The following is a 24,823-nucleotide window of genomic DNA, read 5'->3' on the forward strand; positions in this document are numbered from 1 at the left end:
AATGTTAATGTTCAGCCGAATGGAGAATTAAGTGCTGCGTGCCACAGGCGAGATTTTAGTGGCAATCTCTTCACTTTTATTAGTCTCATGTACCAAGGATAAGGTTGGGTTACCTTAAGTAATGTTCATGAATTTTGCTGAAAGTAATTAGAAATGGGAAGAGCAGAGATTTGTAGATGGTGGCCAGAGACTCTCACTGGTTGTGTACCGAGAAGCATTTAACAGGGGCTGGGGATATGGCCTAGTGGCAAGAGCGCTTGCCTTGTATACATGACGCCCTGGGTTCGATTCCCTAGCACCACATATATAGAAAATGGCCAGAGGTGGCGCTGTGGCTCAAGTGGCAGAGTGCTAGCCTTGAGCAAAAAGAAGCCAGGGACAGTGCTCAGGCCCTGAGTCCAAGCCCCAGGACTGGCCAAAAAAAAAAGCATTTAACAGGTCTATGGGCTTGTTCCAGAACCTTCCTTACAGGGTAAACAGCACAATTGAAATGCAAAATATGATTATACACTCTGTGTGTGTGTGTGTGTGTGTGTATGTGTATGTCTCGTATATGCAGGTACCTATACTGGGTCCTCAACTCAGGACCCGGGTGCCATTAAGGCTAATGCTCTACCACTTGAGCCATGCCTTCGCTTGTGGCTTCTTGCTAGTTAATTGGAAGTAAAAATCTCTTTGACTTGTTTCCTGCCCCATCAGACTTCAATCTAGATCCTCAGATCCCAGCCTGCTTGGTAGCTGTGATTTCAGGTATGGAAATCCTCCTCCCGCGCCCAGCCAGAGGAGCTTTCACATTGTGAGAGTCACAATTTTCACCTGAGGGGGGGCCAGGCCACAGGGCCACCCTGTTGGCTGGGGGGGGGGGGGGGGTGGACGGGCACCACCATGGAGGGGCCCAGCCCAGTTTCTCAGTCTTCAAATGAACTCATTCATCTGAAAGGTGTTTTTTTTCCCTTGGTTGTGGTTGGTTTGGTTTTTCTGGGTCCAAGCCTGGATAGGATATCAGGAATTAAAGTCCAGCGGAGGTTTTATTATCTAAAGCCTCTTGTGTATTTATTGTGTGGGGTGGGACTGGCTTCTCTTGGGAGGGTCTGTGGCCTTTTCTCAGATAAGGGTCCTCCTTCTCCCAGGTCCTTGCTGGCCCTCCCCTCCCCCACCCCACGGGCTCCTCTGTTTCCGGTGGTTGGGAGGCGCTTTTGGCTTCGTGCTTCTGATAAGGCCTCTGAAACCTGATCAGCAGCTCCTTTTCTGCCTGAAACCCCTTGCTTGCTTGTCAAGGACCTCTTCCTATTTTTCCTTCCAGTTGCCTTCAGTCCGTGTGTCTGAGTGTGCACGCATGTGCGTCCATACTTGGACTTGAACTCAGAACCTGGGCACCGTTCCTTAGATTTGTGTTCAAGGCTCGTGCTCTACCATTTGAGCCACAGCTCTACTTCCACATTTGTTCATTGGAGATTAGAGTCTCACCGGCTTTCCTGCCCAGGCTGGCTTTGAAATGTGAAAGATTGGTCTGGGATCCTCAGACCTCAGCCTCCCGAGTAGCTGGGATTACAAACGCGGTGAGACCGGAAGTCTTTTTAAACACATGCAATAGAAGTATGTACATTCTCGATTGTTTTAGCACTGCTTATGTGATAAACTTGAGCTAATTCGAAATTGTGACATCGCCAAGGGATGAAGCCATAGCACTATTGGAAACAGAAATTCTGAAATTGTACCTATCAACTACTGATTGAATATGTAGATTTTTCCCTTTCTGAGAAACCGGCAGTTGAACTGGTAATTCTCCCGCCTCCGCTTCCCACACCTAACAGTTACACATTTTAAAGAAAAATTTTTTTTTCCTTGTTGCATTTACTGAGGTTTGAACTCAGGTAGGGTTTCGATCTTTTTTGTTCATGTCTGTTTTGCTTATGCCTCCCACATTGCTGGAATTACCACCACTTCTGGCTTGTTAAGAGGAGTGAGTTTTTCCCTAAACCGGAAAATTAGGATCTTCCCAATTTCCACCTCTAAGTACCTGGTTATTATTACTATTATTGTTTCTAATTCTGGGAACTGTCCAAGCAGTAGAGAACAACTTAATGGATATTCATGTACCCATGATCTCACTCCAAACTTCAGTCAGTGTTCTGCTGATGGTCTTTTTGTCTTATTTTTAAGATCTTCTCATGTTAAGGATCAAACCCAGCATCTCACATTAGCTACAGCCCCACCAAGGCATACCACAGCCCACATTTAATTTAAACTTTAAATTCTTGTTTGTTTTAAGACAGTCGATACTTCAGTGATAGATCTTTATTTTATGTCTTGAGCACTCTAGTTGCTAACTAGCTGGCATTGGTGGCTCACACCTGCAATCCTAGCCACTCAGGAGGCTGAGATCTGAGGACCAATGTTTGAAGCCAACCCCGGCAGCAAAGTCTGGGAGACTCTTGTCTCCAATTAGCCACCAGAAAATTGGAAGTGGCCCAAAGTGGTAGAGCTCTAGCCTTGAGCAAAAGAGCTGAGGGACAGCCCCTGGTCCCGAGTCAAAGCCCCCATCATTACATTGTGACTCACCTCTCTTTTTCTACTTAGTGGAAACAGCTGCACGTTTTTGTCTCCCCCTTTGGTGGTACTGAAGTTTGAACTCAGGGCTTGCTAGAAGTCAGGCCGGCACTCTGTGGCTTAAGGCACACCTTCGGCTTCTTAACACCTTTTTCTTTTTGGTGATGCACACCCCCACACAAAAGCAAGAAAAAGAAAAAAAATATTCGGAAGAATTCTCTTAAAAGATTTTGTTACAGGATTAAAAAAAAACTTCCCCTGGGGCTTGGCTTTTACTGCAGTAGATGGAATGAATTAGAGAGGTCAGAGCAACGTCTGCCCAGTGACCAATAGGGATGCTGGGGCTTTCCCACTCAGGCCATCCATCCAATGAGGATGAGAGGTGGGCGCTGGATGACAAGGTGGGCGTGGCATCCAGTGAGGATGGGGGGGTGGGTATCCAGTGAGAATGCAGGTGCAGCACCCAGTGAGGATGGGGGCGTGGCCTCCAGTGAGGGGGTTGGGCTTTGCTTCTGTAGTGGTAACAGTTACTTAAGGAGTTTCTCCTCTACTCTCAACATCCTGATAGCTATCTTGGGTTTTGTGCATTGCTCCACAAATTCCTTAAAGGGCTTGATATTTCTGAGTAAGCGGTAGACAGTTCTGAGAGGAGCAAGGGGAGCAGAGAAGCCTGACGCTGTCCCTGGGCTGTGGTGGCTACCATTTTGGATAGTCTCTGTTGATATTCTCTTGCAGAAAGAAGAGAAAAACGCTGTTGGGGGAAGCATTTGAGAGACTTTCTCATTCTCGCTTGGCTGTAATGTGGTAATACTTCACGGAATTAAACTCTGGCTGACCTATCCAGGGGATACAGGCTTGAGAACATTTAGGGTTTTGATTTGTTCAAAGGAGGCATGTAGACTTTTTGAAGCACAAACGCAGTGGGAAGATTGGGTTTCTGGTGTTCACCACCTTGAAGTGTGAGGCGTATGTTTTTCAAGTCTCATTCTTGTCTCAAAAGAAATCTATGTGTCCATAAAACTAAGTCCAGGATTGGGCCGATAAAGCTCTGGGAGGAAGCGCAGAGTGGAAAAGCAGAAACAAATTTCCTCCTTCTTTCTTGTTTGGAAATCATAAATGACAACTAGATACCGCAAATCTCCTCTGGCTCTGCCACTGCCCCCTCCCGTGAGCCTTTGGTGGCTCTCAGGTTCTGTCAGGCAGAGTTGTGTGTGAATCCTTTCTTCTCTGGTCATGAGTCTCCTGATCCAAGAGGAGAGAGGTGTTCATTGATAACCAAGTGTGTCCAGCACAGAAATGGAGGGACAAAGGGTGAACAAATGCAGCAGTGGTACTCACTAGACGCCATGTTGAAAACTAACTGTACAACTTGTGGGTAGGGATGGGAGGGGAAAACTGGGAGAAAGGGAGGGAAGGGGTGACATTGTCTAAGAAGAAATGTACTCCTTAGCTGACTTGGGTAACTATAACCCCTCCGTGCATCACCTTTATAATGACAGAAACAATTAAAAACAAGAAGTGTGTCCTCAAAACCTGTATGATAATGCTTACAGTTGAGATGGCAGGATCATAAGATTCCAGCCAGCCTTGTGAGTTAGCCTAGCAAGTGAGACCCAATTTCAAAAATTGACAACAAAAACAAAAAGAAAGTGCCCTGAGCACACAAAAAGGTGAGTTCATACACTTACATGTGGTCCTCATTTTTGTGTTTTCAGAAAGAAGACTGAAAAGGAACAAATGTACATTATATCTGAGGTGGTTTTCACCTAATTGTAGGTTATTCTTTTTTCTTTCTTTGGCCAGTCCTGGAGTTTGTACTCAGGGCCTGAGCACTGTCCCTGGCTTCCTTTTGCTCAAGGCTAGCACTCTACCACTTGAGCCACAGCGCCACTTCTGCCCACTTTTTATATATGTGGTGCTGGGGAATCAAACCCAGGGCTTCATGTATACAAGGCAAGCACTCTTGCCACTAGGCCATATTCGCAGCCCCTTCACCTAATTGTAGGCCTCAGAAGTACCTAATTAAAAAAAAAGAAGTCTGAGCTGAGTGCTCGTGGCTCACGCCTATCATCCTTGCTACTCAGGAAGACTGAAATCTGAGGATCAGAGTCCAAAGCCAGTCAGAGCAGGAAAGTTCGTGAGACTCTTGTGTGCAATTAACCACCCGAAAACCAAAAGTGACGCCATGGCTCAAGGTGGTAGAGCACTAGCCTTGAGCAAAAGAGCTCAGGGACAGCACACAGGCCTTGAGTTCAAGCCCTATATATAACCAACCAAAAACAAAAGAAAATAGTATGAAATATTTTGATGGTTGCAAACGGGAGAGAAGAGAATAAAATCCCTTTTCATGGAAGAAGTGTCCTATTCATGTACAAGAATGCTGGAGACTTTGTGAAAGTGTCTAAGGAAAGACAGAATGGCGGAATGTCTGCATTTGACAGGAGGAATGGAGTCCCAATAGTGCTGGAATGTGGGGACGTCATGGGCTCTGAATGTTGACCGAGACATCACCCCTGGGGTCACAGCTTGGGTGCACTTGCTGTACTCGAGTTACGCACATGGCGAAACAGACTCAAAAGTCCCTGTCAGTGGCGTCAGTATCATAAATCATCTGCTACCAAAGTTACTCATGCATCGGTGCCGTTCTGAATAGGACAGGCTCCCTTCTGCTCAAGGCGGGACCAGTTCGTAACTTAGCCCTCTATTGTCACAGACCAATGGCAGTTCATCTCAAGGTGTGTGTGTGTGTGTGTGTGTGTGTGTGTGTGTGTGTGTGTGTGTGTTGGGCCTTTAATTTAGGACCTCTGGCTCTTAGCTTTTTTTTGCTCGAGGCTGGTGGCCTACCACTTGAGCCACACCTCCACTTTGGCGTTTTGCTGCTTCAGTGGAGTGCCAAGGATTTGTTCTGTGCCCTCCAACCCACCCGTACCCCTGGGGTGGCTTCCAGCTGTGATTTTCACATCTCAGCCCCCTCTGTGTAGCCAGGATTACAGGTGTGAGCTTACTCATACTTGGCTTGTCTTAGGTTTTTTTGGGTGGCTTTTTTGTTTTGTTTTGTGCCAGTCCTGGAGCTTGAAGTTAGGACCTGGTACTGTTCCTGAGTTGTTGTTGTTTTCTCAATGCTAGTGGTCTAGCATTTGAGCCATAGCTCTACCTCTGGCTTTTTTGCTGGTTAAGTGGAGGTAATCAGATTTGTCTGCTTGGGCTGGCTTTGAACCATGATCCTCAGATCTCAGCCTCCTGAATAGCTAGCGTTACAGGCTTGAGCCGCCACCTCCTGGCCTTGATTTTGTTTTGTTTTGTTTGTTTATTTATTTATTTTTGCCAGTCCTGGGCCCTGGGCCTTGGACTCAGGGCCTGAGCACCGTCCCTGGCTTCTTTTTGCTCAAGGCTAGCACTCTGCCACTTGAGCCACAGCGCCACCTCTGGCCATTTTCTGTATATGTGGTGCTGGGGAATCGAACCCAGGGCTTCATGTATACGAGGCAAGCACTCTTGCCACTAGGCCATAGTCCCAGCCACACTCCTGACCTTGAGTTTGTTTTTAAGGCTCCTTCCTACTATTGAGTGTACTTTGTTATGTGTTTGTAACATTCTGAAGTCAGAGGAAAGTTTGTGCCTGTGTCCTACAGACTCAGAGACTCAATTTAGCTCTGACTAAAGATGTCTTGATTAGATGTCTGATTGCAAAGAACTATGGGAATTATTAACTTGTTTATTACCTGGGGAGTGAGATATCCCAACACTTGTCATAAAAACTGTGTGATTCCTGTTTCTCTGCTTTAGCTCTTCATACTGTGAATCAAATCTAACTCTAACCTGAGCCATCACTAATGATATTTACTTAAAATATGCTGACATTTTTGCTGATGGTGCTTTGTAGAGACAACTCCCCCCTCCCTTCTTTTCTCTTTAGGTTTCATTTAAAATTCCCATCTTTCATATTTTTGGTAAGAGAAGACTTTAAGTGGAAATGTAATCCGAGTATTCCATTTAATAAACGGACTCAGCATGGGCATTTTGAAGTGAGTGTTCCAGTACTGGGGTGTTATTTCAGCAGGAAGTGTGCATGGGTAAAGGACAGCTTTGATGGCCGCTGGGGACAGCCAGGTGAAAGCAATTTAGCCCAACCCATGGCTTCTGTGTGGATTGTCTTAAGCTCATGGTACCTTCCACACTCGGCCCTGTGGCTTGGCCAGAGTTGTCTGTTGGCCTATAAGCAGGATGAATGACAGCACAGGTTCCTCCCTCCCACCCTCCCTCCCTTCCTTCCCCCTCCCTCCATCTATTTCTTTCTTCCTTCCCCCTCCCTCCATTGCTTGCTCTCTCTCCTCTTCCTTCCTTTCTCTTTCTATACTAGAAATTAAACCTAGGGCCTGCTATATGCAAAGTCGATGCTTCTATGCACATTTTCTTTTGAGATTCTCTTTGTCGCTGGCATGTCTTGCGCTACGGAATATTCTTTAGATCCTTTGACCACTGTATAGACCAGTGGTTCCTTTGAAATGTCTTTTATGTGTGGGTTTAAAAATATATATATTATTCTATTATGTTGTTTGAACTCGGGGCCTTGAACTTTCACTTGCCTTTTGTTGTTGTTGTTCAAGGCTGGCCACTCTACCCCTCGGGCCACATCTCTATTTCTGGCTTCTTGGTAGTTGATTGGAGATGAGAGTCTTGAGGGTTTGTGTGCCCAAGGGCTTCCCTATTGGCTGTGAACACACTCACCTAGATACCACGCCCAATCTACTTGATGACGGATTGCATACATGGCGTTGGGAAGCTAGCTGCATTTGTCAGCTGATGCAAGACTTCCATCTTCAGTACCACCGAGCCTGCCTTTCTTTTTTTTTTTTTTTTTTTTTTGGCCAGTCCTGGGGCTTGGACTCAGGGCCTGAGCATTGTCCCTGGCTTCTTCTTGCTCAAGGCTAGCACTCTGCCACTTGAGCCACAGCGCCACTTCTGGCCATTTTCTGTATATGTGGTGCTGGGGAATCGAACCTAGGGCCTCATGTATAGAGGCAAGCACTCTAGCCACTAGGCCATATCCCCAGCCCGAGCCTGCCTTTCTGAGTGTCTCTATCAGCGGTTCCTTTTTGAGAAGTTACTGTGTGGCTTTCAGCGTGGGCCTGGAGTCTGCAGTGAGTTAACATGACTGTCTCTGCCCCACAGCTTCTTCAGAAGAATGGCCAGCTGCCCACTGCCAATGGCTTAGCTGACCAAGGAGACCCCAGCCCCCAAGAAGGAGTGTCAAGTGACCAGGAAGAGGACCAGGTCGTCATCACAGAAGGTGAGCTGTCCTTTCAGGCTTGGGGAAGGACGCAGGGGTTGGGGAAGGTCACGTCTTGCCAGGAACCAGGAGGCCAACTGTTTCCAGATTATCTTAAGCAGAAAGGACAGACTCCTGCTGTCAGGGTTAGGGTGATGTGGACAATAAAAACAATTGAGGGTCAAACTGGCCATCAGGACAGCTCCTCTACTTCGGTTTGACCTATGACTCCGCTCTCTGAGACATCCTTACCTGGAACTTGTAAAAAGGAGTGCTGTCTTACCGAAACAGCTTATTTGGTGCTGGATATGAGTACTTAGTGGGAACATGGATTCATGGCTGATTTATTGAGAAGAGTTGAGAAAAGCCTAGAAGAGCCTAGAAGAATCTAGAAGAGTCGAGCTAAGGGCGTGGCTCAGTGGTAGAGCATGTGCTTAGCAAGTGTAAGGTCCTGGGATCCATGTCCCGAGCTCTTCCCATAACAATTGAGACACTCTGACGAGAAGCCTAGCAAACTTGCACAGAGTTTTTTGGAAGGAACATTGCAAGGCACCCATTTTTCTCTGTACTGTGATGTGCCCTTTTGGACCAGACCATTGGATATTCCTTTGATTTTTAGCTCTTGGGGTGGGCAGCCCTACCTGGGGGTCAGAATCTTGTCTTGTGAAAAGCAAAAGCAAGTAGCTTCCTACATGTGTGTAACGCCCAAGGCACAGAGAGGCCCCCAGGGGAGATGAGGTGTGGCCTCTGCCTGCTGGTGACATTCTCCCCACACGTGGAACCCGTTTCTCTTCTTGGGGTCTCCCCCACGGCACTGCCTCCAGCCGGGCTCCGCTTTGATGTTGGTGAGAAGACTGGTCTTCATACAGCACCCCAGGCGCCGTATAAAGTTAGGAATATACACAGCCTCACAGATGGAGTATTTGCCTGACCCAGTGCAAGAGTTTCAAATAATATTCACTGGAATAATTGGACCAGATCCAACTCCAGTTGCCAACTCCAGCCAGGGCTTTGCTGCCTGTGTTTGCTTCTGAGTTCAACCGGGTAGCAGCCCTTGTTGATTTTACCCTGGGCCCTCAGGGCACTGGGAGCTGCTGGGAAATAGATGACTGAGGAGATGTGTAGATAGTAATGTGGGACAGGTTCAGTGAGATAAAAAAATAAGACGGGAGAAGGCTACTTGGTAATCGCCTAGTGAATTTTGCACGCGACTCCTCTAGTGGCGTAGCAATCCCTTGAGATCCGGGGTCTCAGCACAGGTGGGGATGGGAGGAGATGCGTTTAGATGGGTCGAGAGAGAGCCCTGTGGCTCAGTGGCTGGAGACTTTGTTGCTTCCCTCGAGAGGACCGAGGCCCTGGGCTTGATCCCAGTGCCTTGTGTATCATCTTTTCTTTGGTGCCAGTACCAGGGCTTGGACTCAGGGCCTCGTGCTCTCGTTCAGCTTTTTCCACTGTGGGTTGGCATTCTACCACTTGAGTCTCACCTCCACTTCTGGCCTTTTTCTGGGTGATTTGAGATTAGGGCGCTCTAATTGGTCTGCCTGGGCTGCTTGAGGACCCTCCCATCTCAGCCTCCTGAGTATCCCGGATTACAGGTGTGAGCCACAACTCTCAGCTTGCGTTGTCATTTTTGATGGGTGATGAGGCTGTTAATAAAATTCCCAACCCTCAGCCCGAGACGTTGGAGGTGTAGCCCCTGCACACTCCCAGCATAGGACCAGCTACACCCGGCAGAGTTTTTAATGAAGGCTGCAACGTGAAACCCTAAATGGAGGCTGGATGAGCGGGTGCCAGAGCAGAGCGTGGTCCAGAAAGTATTTAGTGGTCCAGGTGGGGTCCCCGGAAAAAGCCTCCCACTGGCTGGGCCAGAGAGCCTCTTATAGTTGTGAGGGGCGAGTAGAGCCACGGGGCGGGGCGGGGCACACGTGTGTTCTGTATAATCCTGCCAGCAGGACCCTTCCTTCCGGTCCATGGCCCACCGACTTCCTGAAGGTTTGCTGCTGGCCATCTTCCTGTAGTCCAGCTGAGACTGCTGGTGCATTTCAGCCACGTGGGTAGACTCTGACATTTATAGAAAGCCATTCGGTCCCACCCTATGACGCTATCCCAAATCCCAACCACAGATGGCCTAGGGGACGGGAGCAATCCTGAACTCGTGCCGGTGATGAATAGCCTTGCCCTGCAGCCCATCCTGAAAAGACCTCCCCTTGCCCTTCTAGAAGGGGTTGGGTATCTTCCCAGTGGCCGAGTCACAGAGACCACAGCCAGAGGCACACGGAGGCCCTGTGCCTTCTCAGCCTATGGTCAAGAAAGGTGTCCCTTTGTTAGCTTGGAACGTGTGGGGGTTTTTTTCTCTCTATTTTGTAATTTACATTGCAGACAATTCAATTATTATTTTTTCTTACTATTATTATCTTATATTATTATTGTTATTATTAGTAGTGTTACTGAGGTATAAACTTGTGGCCTGGATGTCCCTTGGCTTTTTCTGTTCAAGGTTGGCGCTCTACCACTTGAGCCACAGCTTCACTTTCAGCTTTTTTGTTTGTTTGTTTTGGTGATGAACTGGAGATCAGAGTCTCACCTCACAGACTTTCCTGCTCAGGCTGGTTTGAACCACAATCCTCAGATCTCAGTCTCTCTTGAGGCGCTAGGGTGATAGATAGGCGCGAACCACCAGCATGCGGTGAATTTAAGTTTTCTTCTTGTCACCATGTTTGCTGTCATTGCATTCGAACCTTTGGGACGCGGCGGGGGCGGGAGGTAACTGCTGGCTGGTCACGGCTCCCTGTGCTGGGGTCTCATTATCTATAGAGCACCTGTTCTAGAATGGAGGGCGATGCTGCCTCCCTTATCTGGATAGTGAGTGGGTCTGGTTAGAAGAGGGGCACCCTAAAGAGTTGCTTTGCCGCCAAATTCTGCCTTTTCTTCTGAGAAGAACGGTTTTTAGGAACTGGCTCTTTTTATGTATGTGTGACGGGATAGGTATCTCGCTCCTGTTTCCAGGAAGATGCACTTGTCACGCTTGTCCTCGGCCTCCAGGGAGCCTTGACCTCTGCTGGCATTCGGCATCTCTTTAAATCACCAGACAGCGATGCTCAGAGCTGAAGTGGTGGTGGTAGTGGGGCCAGGGTGTGTGTGTGTGTGTGGGTGCGTGCGTGTGTGTGTCTGTGTGTGTACGTGTTCCTCTGGGATTGGAATAGTATCTAGAACATAGCACACGCCCCACAAATATTTGAATAAATGAAAACAGTTTTTAGTTGGGTTCACAGTATTATTATTTTTATTATGTGCCAGTACTGGGGCTTAAATTCAGGGCCTAGGCGCTGTCTTTGAGCTAGTGCTCTATAACTTGAGCCACAGCTTCACTTCCAGGTGTTTTGTTGTTGTTTTTGCTAGGGGAGTGGACATCAGAGTCTCACAGACTTTCCTGCCCGGGCTGGCTTGTAGCCTTGATCCTCAGATCTACGAGCAACAGGTCCCAGCGGTAGTCTGTATTTTCAGTCTCCATTGCTTTGGGCAGTCACAAAGCCAGATCCTTTCCTGGTGCTATGCCCACCCTGCAGAGGAGCTGACTGCCCGTGTGGACGCCAGGAGTTTACCTAGAAACCTGAAATCCAGCCTGACCCGCTGGAGGCTAAAGGAGAATCCTCAGTAATGCCATCAATTAAAAGTGTACACGTGGTTACAGTATTGTTGCATGCCTTTTTCTTTGCTGTATCCTGTGTGGTCATGTTTTGAAATGTAGAAAGAACAGGCACAGAATAGGCCTTGAACCACAGGTCTGTAGATGTCCTGATTTACACACACTCTTGGCAGAACTCTGCTGCTGCAAGTACGATGCTTTTGTGATTAAAGATACTGACTTGACTGGGTGTCAGTGGTGGCTCTCGCCTGTAATCCTAGCTACTCAAGAGGCTAAGATCTGAGGATCAAGGTTGCAAGCCAGCCTGGGGAGGGAAGTTCATGAGACTCGTTTCCAATTAGCTACTCAAAGGCTGGAAGTGGAGCTGTGGCCCAAATGGTAGCACTAGGCCTGCCTGGGAAAAATAAGTCCATCCCGAAAGAAGGAAGTTGGGCATCATGGGACATTCCAGTTAGTTATCCCAGGTATGACATGCATGTGAAATATGGATCGAGGTCCCAGTGTGTACCAAGCAGAAAGCAAAGCTTATCTCTAAACACCAATGCAAAAACGGAGGTGAGGCATAGCTCAGTGTTAGAGCCCTGTCCTCGCAAGCATGAGGCCTTGAGTACAAAGCCCTATTGCCAGTACGGAAAAAAAGAGAGAAAGAAGAAGAGAAAACAAATAGCATACTTTGATAAATACTGACAGTATACTTGCTAGGGATAAAACTCATTTTTTCAGCTTGCCAGTTAAGGCTTATTCTTGAGTACTGTATATTGATTTTTTTTCCAAATTGCTGAGTACTGTTCATTGATTTTCTCAAAAAATTCAAATAGCTCTCCTCTGACCCCCCCCCCCAAGTTATGTGTATGCATTAGTTATTGAGGTGAAAATTTGCTCCATGGCAGGTCAATTAATTGAATGAACTGTTGGCGTTCATGTGTCTTAGCATGTTCACGGGATGTTTAGAGCAGTGTGAGACTCACAGATATTGCCTGTAGCCACCTGCTTGGGCTGCCCTGACACAATCACAGGGAACACGATTATCCACACAGTGTCTGAAGGCTGGACGTCACCCATCAGGCAGTGGTAGGTGAGCTGTCTTCTGAGGCCTCTTCTTGTCTTGGAGATGACAATCTTCCTGCTGGTCCTCTCATGGTACCTGCCCGCCCCTCACTTCCCATCCCCCCATCCCCCCCCCCCCCCCCCCCCCCCCGTCCCAGTTCTGAGGCTTAAACTCTGGGCCTGGGCGCTGTCCCTGAGCGCAAGGCTAGCACTCTACCACTTGAGCCACAGCGCCCCTTCTGGCTTTTCCTGTGATTTCACTGGAGATGAGAGTTTCACAGACTTCCCTGCCCTGGCTGGCTTCCAACCACCATCCTCAGATCTCAGCCTCCTGAGTGGCTAAGATTACAGGTGTGAGCCACCGCACCTGGCTCTCTCGTGGTCTTTCTCTGCTTCCTGATGACTTTGTGTTCTTATAAGGATGCCGATTACATTGCACTAGGGCTACCCTAATTCACCTCATCTTAAACTTAATTGTTCTTTTGTTTCTGTGCTGGTGCTTGGGCTTGAACTCAGGGCTTGGGTGCTGTGTCTCCGCTGTTTTGCTCAAGGCGGGGCACTCTACCACCTGCATAGGTCCACTTCCTGCTTTGCCTCTTTAAAAGCCCAGACCACGTAGGGGTGGGTAGCTCACATCTGTAATCCTAGCGACTCAGGAGGCTGAGGTTCGAGGATCACGGTTCACCAAGACTGGGGGGGGAGTTTTCCACCTAAAAGGAGGCCGGAAGTTTCCGCTGGAGAGCGAGCCAGCGCGCCCCGCCTCTGCGGCGCTGCTCCTGCTCCGCCGAGCCCGCTCGCCCCCTCCCCACGCAGCCCTGTGCGTAGCTGAAGACATCCATCACGCTTTCCCTGTCACCTTCCTCTCCACGCTGGACAGCCAGAGAGAAAAGGAGCAGTCTCACCGAAGAAGGAAAATGCCAGCACTCAACACACACACACACACACACACGCACAGGCACACACACACACACTCGCACATGCGTACACACACTTTCCCAGTTTGGAATGTGCTGGGTGGAAGCTTGCCAAGCCCAGCTGGATTTCACTCTCAGTATTCGTGTGTGTGTGTGTGTGTGTGTGTGTGTGTGTGTGTGTGTGTGTCTGTGTGTGGTGGTGGTGGTGGTGGTGTGTTACCAGTCCTGGGGTTTGAACTCAGGGCCTGGGTGTTACTGTCCCCGACCTTTTGTTTTGTTCTTTGCTTAAGGCTAGCACTCTACCGCTTGAGCCACAGCTCCACTTCCAGCTTTTTGTGGTTCCCTGGAGATAAGAGGGTCTCACAGATTTTCTTGTCTGGGCTGGCTTCAAACCTCGGTCCTCAGATCTCAACCACCTGAATAGCTAGGATCCTAGGCGTGAGCCACCAGCACCCAGCAGTCGCCCCTCCGTTTAAGAAGAATGCACTTCTCAATCTTGACACACCATGAGAGTTATCTTAGTTTGCTTTTGTTTTTTTAGTGCTACTGGAGTGAACTCAGGAAGAACTGTGTGCTTGTTTGGCTGGTGCTCTACCACTTGAAAAAGTACCCTCAGGTGTTTTTTTTTTGCCAGTACTAGGGCTTGAACTCAGGGCCTGGGCACTGTCCCTGGCTTCTTTTTGCTCAAGGCTAGCACTCTACCACTTGAGCCACAGCGCCCCTTCTGGCTTTTTCTATATATGTGGTGCTGGGGAATGGAAACCAGGGCTTCATGTACACGAAGCAAGCACTCTACCACTAGGCCACATTCCCAGCTCAGTATTCTCAGTTTTGAGGGACAAAAAGTTGGATGTTTTTCTGGCGGCTGTCAATATCTTGGCCTTAAAAATGACCCTGGTGGAGAGAGTTTCCATTGAGTGTGTTTCACACACGTTAGTGTTCTGTCAGGTCACCTGGACAGGTGTGTTGCTACCCGACCTGATGGGGGGTGAGCCCGGGGACCCCCAGGTGGCTCCCTGAGTCCTCGGGGCTTCTGAAGCTTCTAGAATCACGAGTGTGTCTCCATGAGAAGTCACTCCTCTCCACTTGGCAGCTGCTGCTTCGGGTCTGGCAAGCTCACAGCCAGTGTCTTTCACCTCAGGGGCACGACGTGCTTTTCTCCTTCTTTCATTCTTTTCCTGAATCCTTCAGAGGTGAGACTTTCGTGATCCTCTGCCCTCTGCCCTCCTATTTCCTTTTCCTTTTTCTTGTTCCTTTCGCAGTCCTGAGGCTTGAACTCAGGGCCTTCTGCTCTTGTTCAGCTTTTTCCGCTCACAACTGGCCCTTCTCCTCCTCCTTGAGTTACATTTCAGCTTCTGGCTCTTTGCTGGTTAATTGGAAAGATAGGAAGGAGTCTCTCAGGTTTGCCTGCCCAGGCTGACTTCGAACTGTGATTGTCGGACCTCAGCCTCCTGGCTAGCTAGGATTACAGATGTGAGGGTGTCTAGCTTCCTTTCTTCTTTTTTTTGAGACAAAATTCTCCTTATGTAGACAAGGCTAGCCGGGAGCTTGTGAGCCTCCAGCCTTAGCCTCCTGCGTGCTGGGCTTATAGGTCTGCACTACCGTGCTTGGCTTAAATTGAGCTTTTAATGCCTTTTTAATGCTCTTTGCTTTTTGAAAAGTGGTTTTTAAAGTTCCCCATTCTTCAGATTATTTGAGGATTTAGAGTTGAAATAACCATACCTATACAAACACGTCCAGTGCATCTGGACCATGAAATTCAATTAGCTCTATCTGTGTTCCCAGCACAGGGCAGAGATCTGAAAATACACAGAGCCCAAGAGAGGCTGCTCTCCTGCGTGCAGCCTGCGCGTCCCCACGTTCCGCACGGAAGCCTCCATGGGCCGAGGCAGACTGGGGGTCAACCAGGTCTAGGGGGCCCTATGTGTGCAGTCAGCGTGTCTTGTCGTGATTCCCTAAACAATGCAGTTCAACCATTTAGCACTCGCATCGTGGTAGAAAAGTCTGAGACACACCCAATTCTAATTAACCAGCCCGGAGCCGGGCTGGAGGTGTGTCTCTGAGCTCAGCCTCCTGTAAGGAGCCGAGCCCCTGGCGCTCGGGCAACGTCCCCCTATCCTGTCCATCAAGTGGTTTGACGGGTCTTTTCCTGATGGCTAGCCATGCTGACTCTTTTCCTATCGTCACTGACCATCTGTGTATCTTCAGATACATGTCTGCTGAACTCAGCTCTCTGCCTACTTTTGTAACTGAGTTATTTGTTTTTAAAATATCACTGGAAACCCCTTCAGTGTCCTATTTCTGGTCTCGTGGGCAGCTGTGGTCCCTGGCCGTGCCGTCCCTCTCCCGGCCTGCGTGGACAGGGCTTGGAGCTGCCCGAGTTCCCTGAGGCTCCGGGTGACAGCCGATTGTACCCCAAGTTGTTTAGCCCAATCGGTAGGGAGCAAGAACTTGGCAAATGTTTGTTGAACGAACGGGCAGATTTGGGGAAAACATTTTCTTTTTTATCATCCACCCATTGGTGATACGGTAAACATTTTGGTGCAATGTTTGCTTTGATGTCGGCTTCTAGAAATGTTGTTTTAACCAAAACCAACAGAATGAAAGTCATCACAGAGGGAATTGCATGCATTATACACAGACCAGAAGGGCCACCCTCCCTCCTGGCCTCTTCCCTGATGGCTGCTCAGCTTTGTAAGTCCTGACAGAAGCTCGCTGAGCTGAGCAGGCAGGCCACACCCTGGCCTTGATGCCTCTCAAAGGCAGACATCAAAGGAGGGTGTTCTACTTCTGTGTACTAAACGAGTCCTTAGCGTGCTGGTGACCCATTGCCTGCCTGGGGTCTTTTCCCATCTTTGAAGATCTCAGATCAGATGTGTTAGCATTGTCACCAATGTCATAAAAAGAAGAAAAACAAGTTAACGGCCAAAACTGAACAGCAATATATTTACTCTGTGTGTGTGTGCATGTGTGTGTGTGGTGCAAATTGGTACTGGGGCTTGAACTCTGGGCCTAGGCACTGTCTTGTAGCGTTTTCCACTCAGGTTAGTGCTCCACCACTTGAGCCACAGTCCACTTCTAGCTTTTTGCTGGTTAATTGCATGTAGGAGTCTCACCAATTTTCCTGCCCAGGCTGACTTTGATCCAAGATCCTTAGATGTCCTGAGTAGCTAGGACCACTGGCAATCCTTTAAAAAACAAAAAAAAAAGTTTAAAGTCCAAATTCTGTGACTAGGTAGGTTGTTATTCCCCATCCAGCCCCGTGGCATGGCTCTCTCTTGCTTCTCTTTCCTCATGTTTAGGTGCATGGAAAGGCAGACGCTGGCTGCAAAGCTGCCCAAGGTCATTGAATCCTGGTGGTCACCGGCTGCCTGCCTGTGGAAATGGCCTTGACTTGCTCAGCCCGGGCTGAGGGCGGTAAATCGCGCCCTCTGGTGGCCACAGGGAGCCCTGAGGTGTGCTGTTATCCAGCTCTGCCTGGCCTCAGTGGTTCCTGCACTTAACAGTTCTCCTCCAGGTCTCATCCCTGTGCCCATGCTGGTTCCCACTGAGCCCCCCCCCCCCCCCCCCGAGCCATCTTAAAGAACAAGAACTCTAGGTTTGAAGAGAAGAGCAACAGTACCCCCTCCCCTCCCCATTACACTTGCATTGTTTGTTGGCTTAGGGGACCAGCCAGGGCTGAAGGGGTCAGATAGGACATGATAAACAGAAGAAGAAAGACGAAAAGGCAGGAGGGACCAGGGGACACCATGGACTTGCCCTCCTCCCAGAAACTTGGCTTTACCAGGCAGCACGGGCTCATCTGTCCTTGTCTTTACGGAGCCGTGAGCGCTGGCTGCCGGGAGAGCCCGAACTCCAAGGCTGGCTGGATTTCTGATTGTTTAATACACGTTCTGGTTGATTCCCCCGCTGCAGGCCAACCACCGTCGAGGTGTGATGGAGACTATGAAATTCTAAAAAAAGCAAATAACCCAGACACAATGCTGAAAGTGCTTCAGCTTTTGCAAAAGTGGATCCACTGTCAGGAACACAGTTTCTCCAGGAAACAGGACTCCTGAGAGTTGTCAGTCAGGCCGCTGTAGGAAACAGATGGTGTCAGACACAATACGCTGGGTGTCACAAAGGAAGCCCGGTCCTGCACCCAGTCAGCCTGGAACCAAGTGCAACACAAACCCACCCCACGCCCAGATTAAAACCCCAGGGGCCTTTTCATCTCCGCGTGATTATTTTCTGCAGAAGTCGGGGAAGGGAAGGGGAGTATTCCAGGGGTGAAGGGTTTTCTTTTTTTTTCTTTTTTTTTTTTTTTTTTGCTTTTTTCTTTTATTGTCTCAGCAACATTTCAACCCTCCCTGCAGTGGGCTCCGGAGAGCTGTCGCCTGCAGCTGGAGCACGTGACTGGGGGAGGGAAGGGGGGTGCAGGGGAGGGGCAGGAGGGGGGGGGCGGGCATCCTCTTATAATTAGCCGGGAAGTGGCCCCGCCACACTCCTTGCTGGACTTCCCGGGGCGGTGCATCGTCTCCGGGTCCTCTCCAATCCTTGTCGGGGCGCAGCTCCGTGGAGATCTCATCTCCCCCACCGCACCGGGCTGGCAGCGGGGTCCAGGCGGGGACCGACCCGAGCTGCCCCCGCCCCCCCCCCCCCGACACCATGCTGGGCACCATCACCATCACGGGTAGGTGCGCGCGCCAGGGCCCGGCTTCGCCCTCCCCCGGCTTCCCCGCCGCGGGCGCGGGCGCACCGTGCTCGCTGCCCAAGCGCGCGTCCTCCCCGCGCGCAGGTGCCGGGGCGGGGACACCCCATCCTTGGGTGAGGCGGGGAGGGGGGCGATGGGGGGGCGTCGCCGAGGGGAGCCCCCAGCTCCCCGCCGAATGGACAGCGGCCAGGTGGGGGCGAACCCGCCGGCGACCTGCTGCTCCCCAAAGCGTGCGCTCTCCCTCCAGCGCGATGTGGAGGCGCCCGGGGTTCAAGACCCCGCGGATGGGGGGGGGGGGGGCCGGGGGAAGGCACGCGGCGGGCGGGCACGGCCAGACCAAGACGCTTGAACCCTGGGGATCCCCTGGTAACAAACAGATCGGCACCCCGTGGAAGCTACTGCTCCCTCGAAGACAGCGCCATTCAGACATTGGGTTGTTGTTTTTTGTTGTTGTTAACGTTTTTATAAATGCGATTTTTCTGAAGCCTGCTTTCTAGGAATCTGGATGTAAGAACCTGTGACATTGAATGCCTGCGTTTAGAAAATTGGCTACTTATGTCGGATTTTAAAAATTATTTTATTAAAAAAAAATTTAAGGGTGTGTTTGTAGTCTCCCCCAGTTTGGGGAAGTGATTGTACCCAGGGAGTCTGTCCGCTGTTAAACTTGCTTTGGTAATTTAGAATGATAAGACCACCCTTTATTTAAATACTTAAGATGCTTGGCTTCCAATTCGGTATTTCCTTAAAAGCGTAGCATGGAATTTCTAGGACGGAAACATTTTTCTCAATGCGACGGCCTTAGAAAAGCCTGCTTCTCCTGGTGGCATTTTACATGAAGGCAAAAGTTTGACACCACCAAAAACATCCCTCACTTTCGATGGATTAGGTTGTTTACCCGGAACTCTGTCAAATTCCCCTAGCTGACTGCCTGTCTGCCACTTGCCTGCCTGAGCCTTTAGATAATAACTAGAAATTATAATAGGCAAAGTAGGAGAAACAAAACCTCATAAAATTCTTCTAAATCATTAGTTTGTTCTATGAATGAAATATGCAAATGCAGGTCCAGACCAAGTCACCTGCCCCACAGATCTTCTGAGTCAGGTGACTTCCAGTTCTTGATTTTTTTTTTTTTTTTGAAGGTCCTGGGGTTTGAACTCAAGTCCTGGGTGCTACCCATGAGCTTTTTTTGCACAAGGCTAGCGCTCTACCACTTGAGCCACAGCTCTACTTCTGGCTTTTTGCTGGTTACTTGGAGATAAGTCTCATAGACATACTTGCCGGGGGTTTGTTTTGAACTGAAATCCTCAGATCTCATTCTCCCGAGTAGCTAGGCTTAAGAGCATGAAGTACTGGTGCCTGGCCGGAGTTCTTATTTCTTCTGGGCCTGTGTAGGATTGGATGGCGATATTCACCATTAACCTGTTTGCTTCATGCTGAATTTCTTGTGGGAAGGAAAGGGTCCTTGTTCAGTATTTATCAATAATTGTGGCCAGAATAATCACAGTGGAATAAGAAGCAGAAGCAATTCGGGGGTGGTGGTGGATCTTTTTAAAGGCAACCTCAAATGATTGGACTTGTGCTTTCTGAAGTTCATCTTTATTCCAATGTGCATGCTGGCTGGTATTGGCATGATTTGGCTTTTTTGTTTTTCTGGCAAATCAGAAGCTACACAAAACTTTAACAGCCCTGGAAGCCCTGGAAGATATAGTTTCAATGGTTTTTTTTTGTTGTTGTTTTTTTTTGTCTGTTTCCTCCTTCCTCCACACACACACCGGACCGTACATTATCCTGATTGGGAATATTTCAAATCTGTGGTCATGTAGTAACAATTGGTCATGGTCTCACAAAGCACAAGCAGCTTGGGAACTGGCCTGAAGTGTGAACCAAGTCGCGTCGTGTGTGTGTTTCTTGGGCCTTTGGGATGGGATGGCTCATTTACAGAAGAGGACGGGAAGTTCCTGAGTCTGGAGTAGTGGATTTTCGAGCTAGTGCTTCAGTGTCACAGCCCATGACCAGGCGGGTGGTAACGCCTGCTCCCCTTGGCTCCCCTTAGCAATCATGGAGCCCAGAGACTGGAGCACCAGTGATCCAATGCGTTGATTAACGAGGGAGCCTGGGCGAGGCTCACACCTGTAATCTTAGCTGCTCAGCCTGAGGGGAGAGGACCGCGCATCAGGACAGGAAAGTCCCGGAGACTCTCAGTGGACATACCCGCCGAAAACTCTTGTTTGTATTAGGAAAAAAATCTTGATTTTTGGTAAACTTGGCAAGAGCCTTATGAGAGTTCAGGACAGCATGATTCTTGATCTCGAAAGTAAACCGGGGTGAGAAAGATGCCGACATTCATGCTCATTCTAGAAAAATGCTAATGCGCCTCTCCATGTGAATCATTTTACAAGAGGAAATGAAAACAACAACAACAATATGCTGCACGAGGCTGTTTGCTGTCTGTGGTGGAGGCAGATCAGTTTTCTAGAAACTTCTGAGACATAAAGTGGATACCTTGTCACTGCCAGATGGACAACTGTTCCTCCAAGTGTCTGGGCAGTGCTTTCCTCACATCCTGATCGCTTTTCCTCCAGAATCCTGCAAAATGTGCTTGCTTAGCCCTCAATTCTTCATGGAAGTGATTTTTTTTTTCATGCTTGGAAATTTGCCCAAGATTGCATATCAAGAAACAAAGCCAGAGAGGACTGTGTTAAAGATCAGATTCTTCTAAGCCCAAAGTGGCTGGCAATCGTTTAGAAGTGTGTGTGTGTGTGTGTGTGTGTGTGTGTGTGTGTGTGATTTCACTCATGCGCACAAATGTGCTGATACTGGGGCTTGAACTCTGGGCCTTGGTGCTGTCTCGTAGCTTTTGTGTGTAAGGCTAGTGCTCTACCACTTGAGCTGTATTTCCACGTTCAGCTTTCTGCTGGTTAAATAGACATAAGAATCTCATGGATTTTTCTTCCTAGGCTGGCTTTGAACCACAATCCTCAGATTTCAGTCCTGAGTAGCTAGGATTACAGGGGTGAGCTACCAGCACCCACATGTTCATATTTCTTTCCAGATGTTTCCCCATATTATTGTCAAAGCCTGGAGCACTGTGGTACTGGGGCTTGCTGCTCTTGAGTTGGAATTCTAGTTGAACAACTCCCTCTGGAAGCTTTCTGCTCCTTTCTGAGAGCTGTAGTGGAGTTGGGTGTGTTACGATATAAAGGGTGGATTTAGAATGCAGAGAATTCCTGGAAAAATTCCAGGACTGAGCTACAAATCGGGGTGGGGGTGGGGTGGAGTTAACTAGCTCCAGATGTCTGGTAAGCCGTCCTGATGGCCTGGGGACCCAGAGCAGGGATTGTTCTTAACCTGAAAAAAAAAAAAGAAACTTGGCATTTTTGCCTGTTGCACTTTTTTAAAAAACTGCTAAAAATTGATGTCACCAAAACTAGACAGTAAAGTTTAGATAAAAGCATTCAGATTTTGTAAAAAATATGATGGGACACACTATTTCATTTTCTTCTTTTAAGCCCTTAAAGGAAAAAAAAATCCCAGGTTATTCTCTCTCTCTCGCTCTCTCTCGCTCTCGCTCTCTCTCCTCTGTCAGCCTCTCTCTTCCCCTTCCCCCTTTGGTGCACATATGAGGCTTTAACTCAGGGCTATGCTCTTGCTTGGCTTTTTCAATCAAGGCGGGCACTCTACCACTTGAGCCACACCTGCCCTTCCAACTACTTGCTACTTAATTGGAGATAAGAGAGTCTCAAGGACCTTCCTGCCCTGGCTGGCTTTGAACTGTGATCCTCAGATGTCAGCCTCCTGAATAACTAGGATTATTGGTGTGAGCCACCAGAGTTGTTTGTTGTTTTGTGCGGCTACCCGCCTCCCAGGGCGTCCCCTAAGCTAGGGTCTGTATGTCTGGGCATGTGGGAGCATTTCTGCTTGCCACCAGCCAGGTGCGAACAGTGGATAGACATGAAGATTTCACCTGCAAGCCAGCACCTGGGAAATATGGGGTGATTTTTGGGGTACCCTGCACACTTGGATGGGTAGAAAGTAGAAGAAATGGGGGGAGATCCACACAGAACTGGGCCCCATTCAGCCTGCATAGGTCAAAAGCCGGCCATGTTTATACGGTAAAAATGAAGAACAAGAAAGGACAGAACTTAAGGTGCGAGCCCCTCCTCTTTGCCCCCATTGGTTGAAGTGTTTCTGTTGGAAGCCGGAGGTGAAAGCAGGCTCTCCGGGACAGCAGCTGAAGAGTGGTCAGCCCTGCCCTCTGCTGTCCACAGGCTCTCTGGGATTAAACACGATCGAGCGTGGATGTGACTCTGGGGACTGAACTGGTGCACGTCCGGAGGGGATGGCGTAAGAATGGCTCATGCAGCCACGATTGCATTGCTTTGAAGACTATCGAATAACTTAGAAAAGCCACTCAAGACCCGTTATCTCTGGACATTATTTTTATAGAAATTTCCCTGTGTTTAAAAGTCTTGTGTACATCAGGTAGATGACTTTTGGAAGTGATTTTACAGATGACTGAAAATAAGTTTTATCAGCTACCTTTGGGCAAATAGGATTATTGACCCTAGACTAGAGTAAGAAATCGATTAATATTAGTGAAAAAAAACACCGCCAAAAAACTGCCAAACTGTCTTCCTTCCCAAGTGCCTGAAGGTTCAGCCAGTTTAGAAGCCAGTGCGGTCAGTGCGGTCCTGAAGTCTAGGTGACTACAGGCAGTCACTTTGTACCAGGAACACGTGACATCCGCAGTTCTTGCTCTCATCGTCAAGAACTTGAGTCTGTGGCGTCCTGTCCCGCCCCCCCCCTTACATTTATAATCCTTGTTATTCAGGAGGCTGTGGTCTGAAGGATCAGGGTTGGAGGCTGACCCGGGCAGATCAATTCACTGAGCTCCATCTCTGGAGAGCCTGGTTGGAGCCAGCCTAGCATACTCAAAAGAGACGTGAGTTCAAACCCTGGTGTTGCCCAAATGATCAAGATCAGTCAATCCCCCAAGAAGTCTCAAAGCTGGCTCCCCCTGGCACCTTGCCCCTGCAACGAACGTGACCTCGGGTCCTAGAGGTCTACGGGGTCACCCACCGGCTGGGTGCGCACCCTTCTGTTGGGCAGCAGTTTAACCAGTTTGCCTTTCTACTCAGCACGGGTGGGGGACTGGCCACCCCGGAAGGGGGTAGGATGAGGGGGTTGGTGGGGTGGAGGGGCGGGGCGGGGCCTGGCATCTCAGGATGGGATGGGATATTGGGGTGAGGATGGGACGGGATATTGGGGTGGGGGTGGGATGGGATATTGGGGTAGGGGTGGCGGTCAGGGGCAGGGCCTGGCCTTCCTGGGTGGGGTGGGTTATTGGGGTGGGGGTAGGCGGGGCAGGGAGGGGTCCAGCCTCCCCCGGGTGGGTGGGGGTGCCGTTTCCCTGGCCGCTTGCGGGGCGCAGGCGCCTGGCCTCTGTGACGTGGACTGCGGACCCCGAGGGGCCCCCCCACCCCGCCCCTCATCAGCTGCCCTGCGGCCTCCTGCCCGCAGCCAGCCCGCGTGCTGCGATGGGGCAGCAGGGAGAGGCCGGGGGCGCTGCCCGTCCGGGCCGGGACGCGCGCCATGCCCTGGTGGACTAACTTCTGCCGTGAGTCGGGCGCCCCCTGGCGGCCGCGCCCCCGCCCTGCAGCCTCTGCGGAGCCGGCGGGAGCGCGGGGCTTGTGGGGGCGGGCGGAGGGGCGGAGGGGCAGGGCGGGGGTGACTCCTGACTTGGCTCTTCCCGACCCGGTGGTGGTCAAGTCCCTCCGAGAACACCGGTGGTGAGGTTTTTCTCCGGATGGAAAGGGCAAAGCCCGCGCACCGGGCCCCTTAGGCCTGCCCTCGAGGTCCTGACTCCTTTGAGAGCTCGCTGGTGTGCTTGGCAGACAGTGTAGGAAGCAGGACTTGGCTGCAAGTGCTGTTTGGGGTGAGACTAAGACTGGCCGACCTCTGGGTAGGCAGTCTGCAGAAATCACCAGCCCCCCATCTGGGAGAGCTGATCAGAGGTCCCTTTTCTGGAAGGTTCTGACAGGAAGTACTGTCTAGGATTCTGTGGGTCTAAGAGGCTATAGACTAGTTGGCCAGGTATGATTCTTCTTAAAGTTTCTAGGTTCCTTAAACCCCCCCCCCCAAAAAAAAACCCACTTCTATACAGGAGCAGGATATCTGCTGTTATATGCTGTTTTCTTCCTCTCCTCTTGTCTACAAACATTCTAAAATTGTTGTAGAGTTTATTCCTGGGGGTTGGTTTTCCATTTAGTATAGTCTCAAGAATTTTACCCACCTTTTTTTTTTTTTCTTTTTGCCAGTCCTGGGGCTTGAACTCAAGACCTGAGCACCATCCCTCAGCTTCTTTTTTGCTCAAGGCTACTAGCACTCTGCCACTTGAGTCCCAGCGCCACTTCTGGCCCTTTCTATGTATGTGGTGCTGAGGAATCGAACCCAGGGCTTGATGTATACGAGGCAAGCAGCACCCGCCTTCTTAAAAAGGAATGCCATGTTTCCTGTTGCATTAGTAGTGTATGCAGATATCATTTTGTGTGTGTGTGTGTGTGTGTGTGAATGCCTTTATACTTGAGAAACTTTTAAAGAAGTAGTTCATGAAAGCACACTTAGGTTTAAGTGTACTTAAACGTAAATATTTAAGAGCACTTTTGATTATTTAGGTCACCTGTACATTTTTTAAAATTTAAGTT

General features: G+C 49.5%; 1 protein-coding gene across 1 annotated transcript in view; it reads left to right on the forward strand.

The window, feature by feature from the left end:
* Positions 1–24,823, forward strand: part of Akap12 (A-kinase anchoring protein 12) — a 61,096-nt gene that overhangs the window by 24,086 nt on the left and 12,187 nt on the right. The window contains exon 2 of the mRNA XM_048354293.1: positions 7,723–7,840. Coding sequence (XP_048210250.1) covers positions 7,723–7,840 — 118 coding nt within the window. The remainder of the gene's footprint in view (positions 1–7,722; positions 7,841–24,823) is intronic.

The sequence above is a fragment of the Perognathus longimembris genome, chromosome 9 (genome assembly GCF_023159225.1).
Source record: "Perognathus longimembris pacificus isolate PPM17 chromosome 9, ASM2315922v1, whole genome shotgun sequence".
NCBI lineage: Eukaryota > Metazoa > Chordata > Mammalia > Rodentia > Heteromyidae > Perognathus > Perognathus longimembris.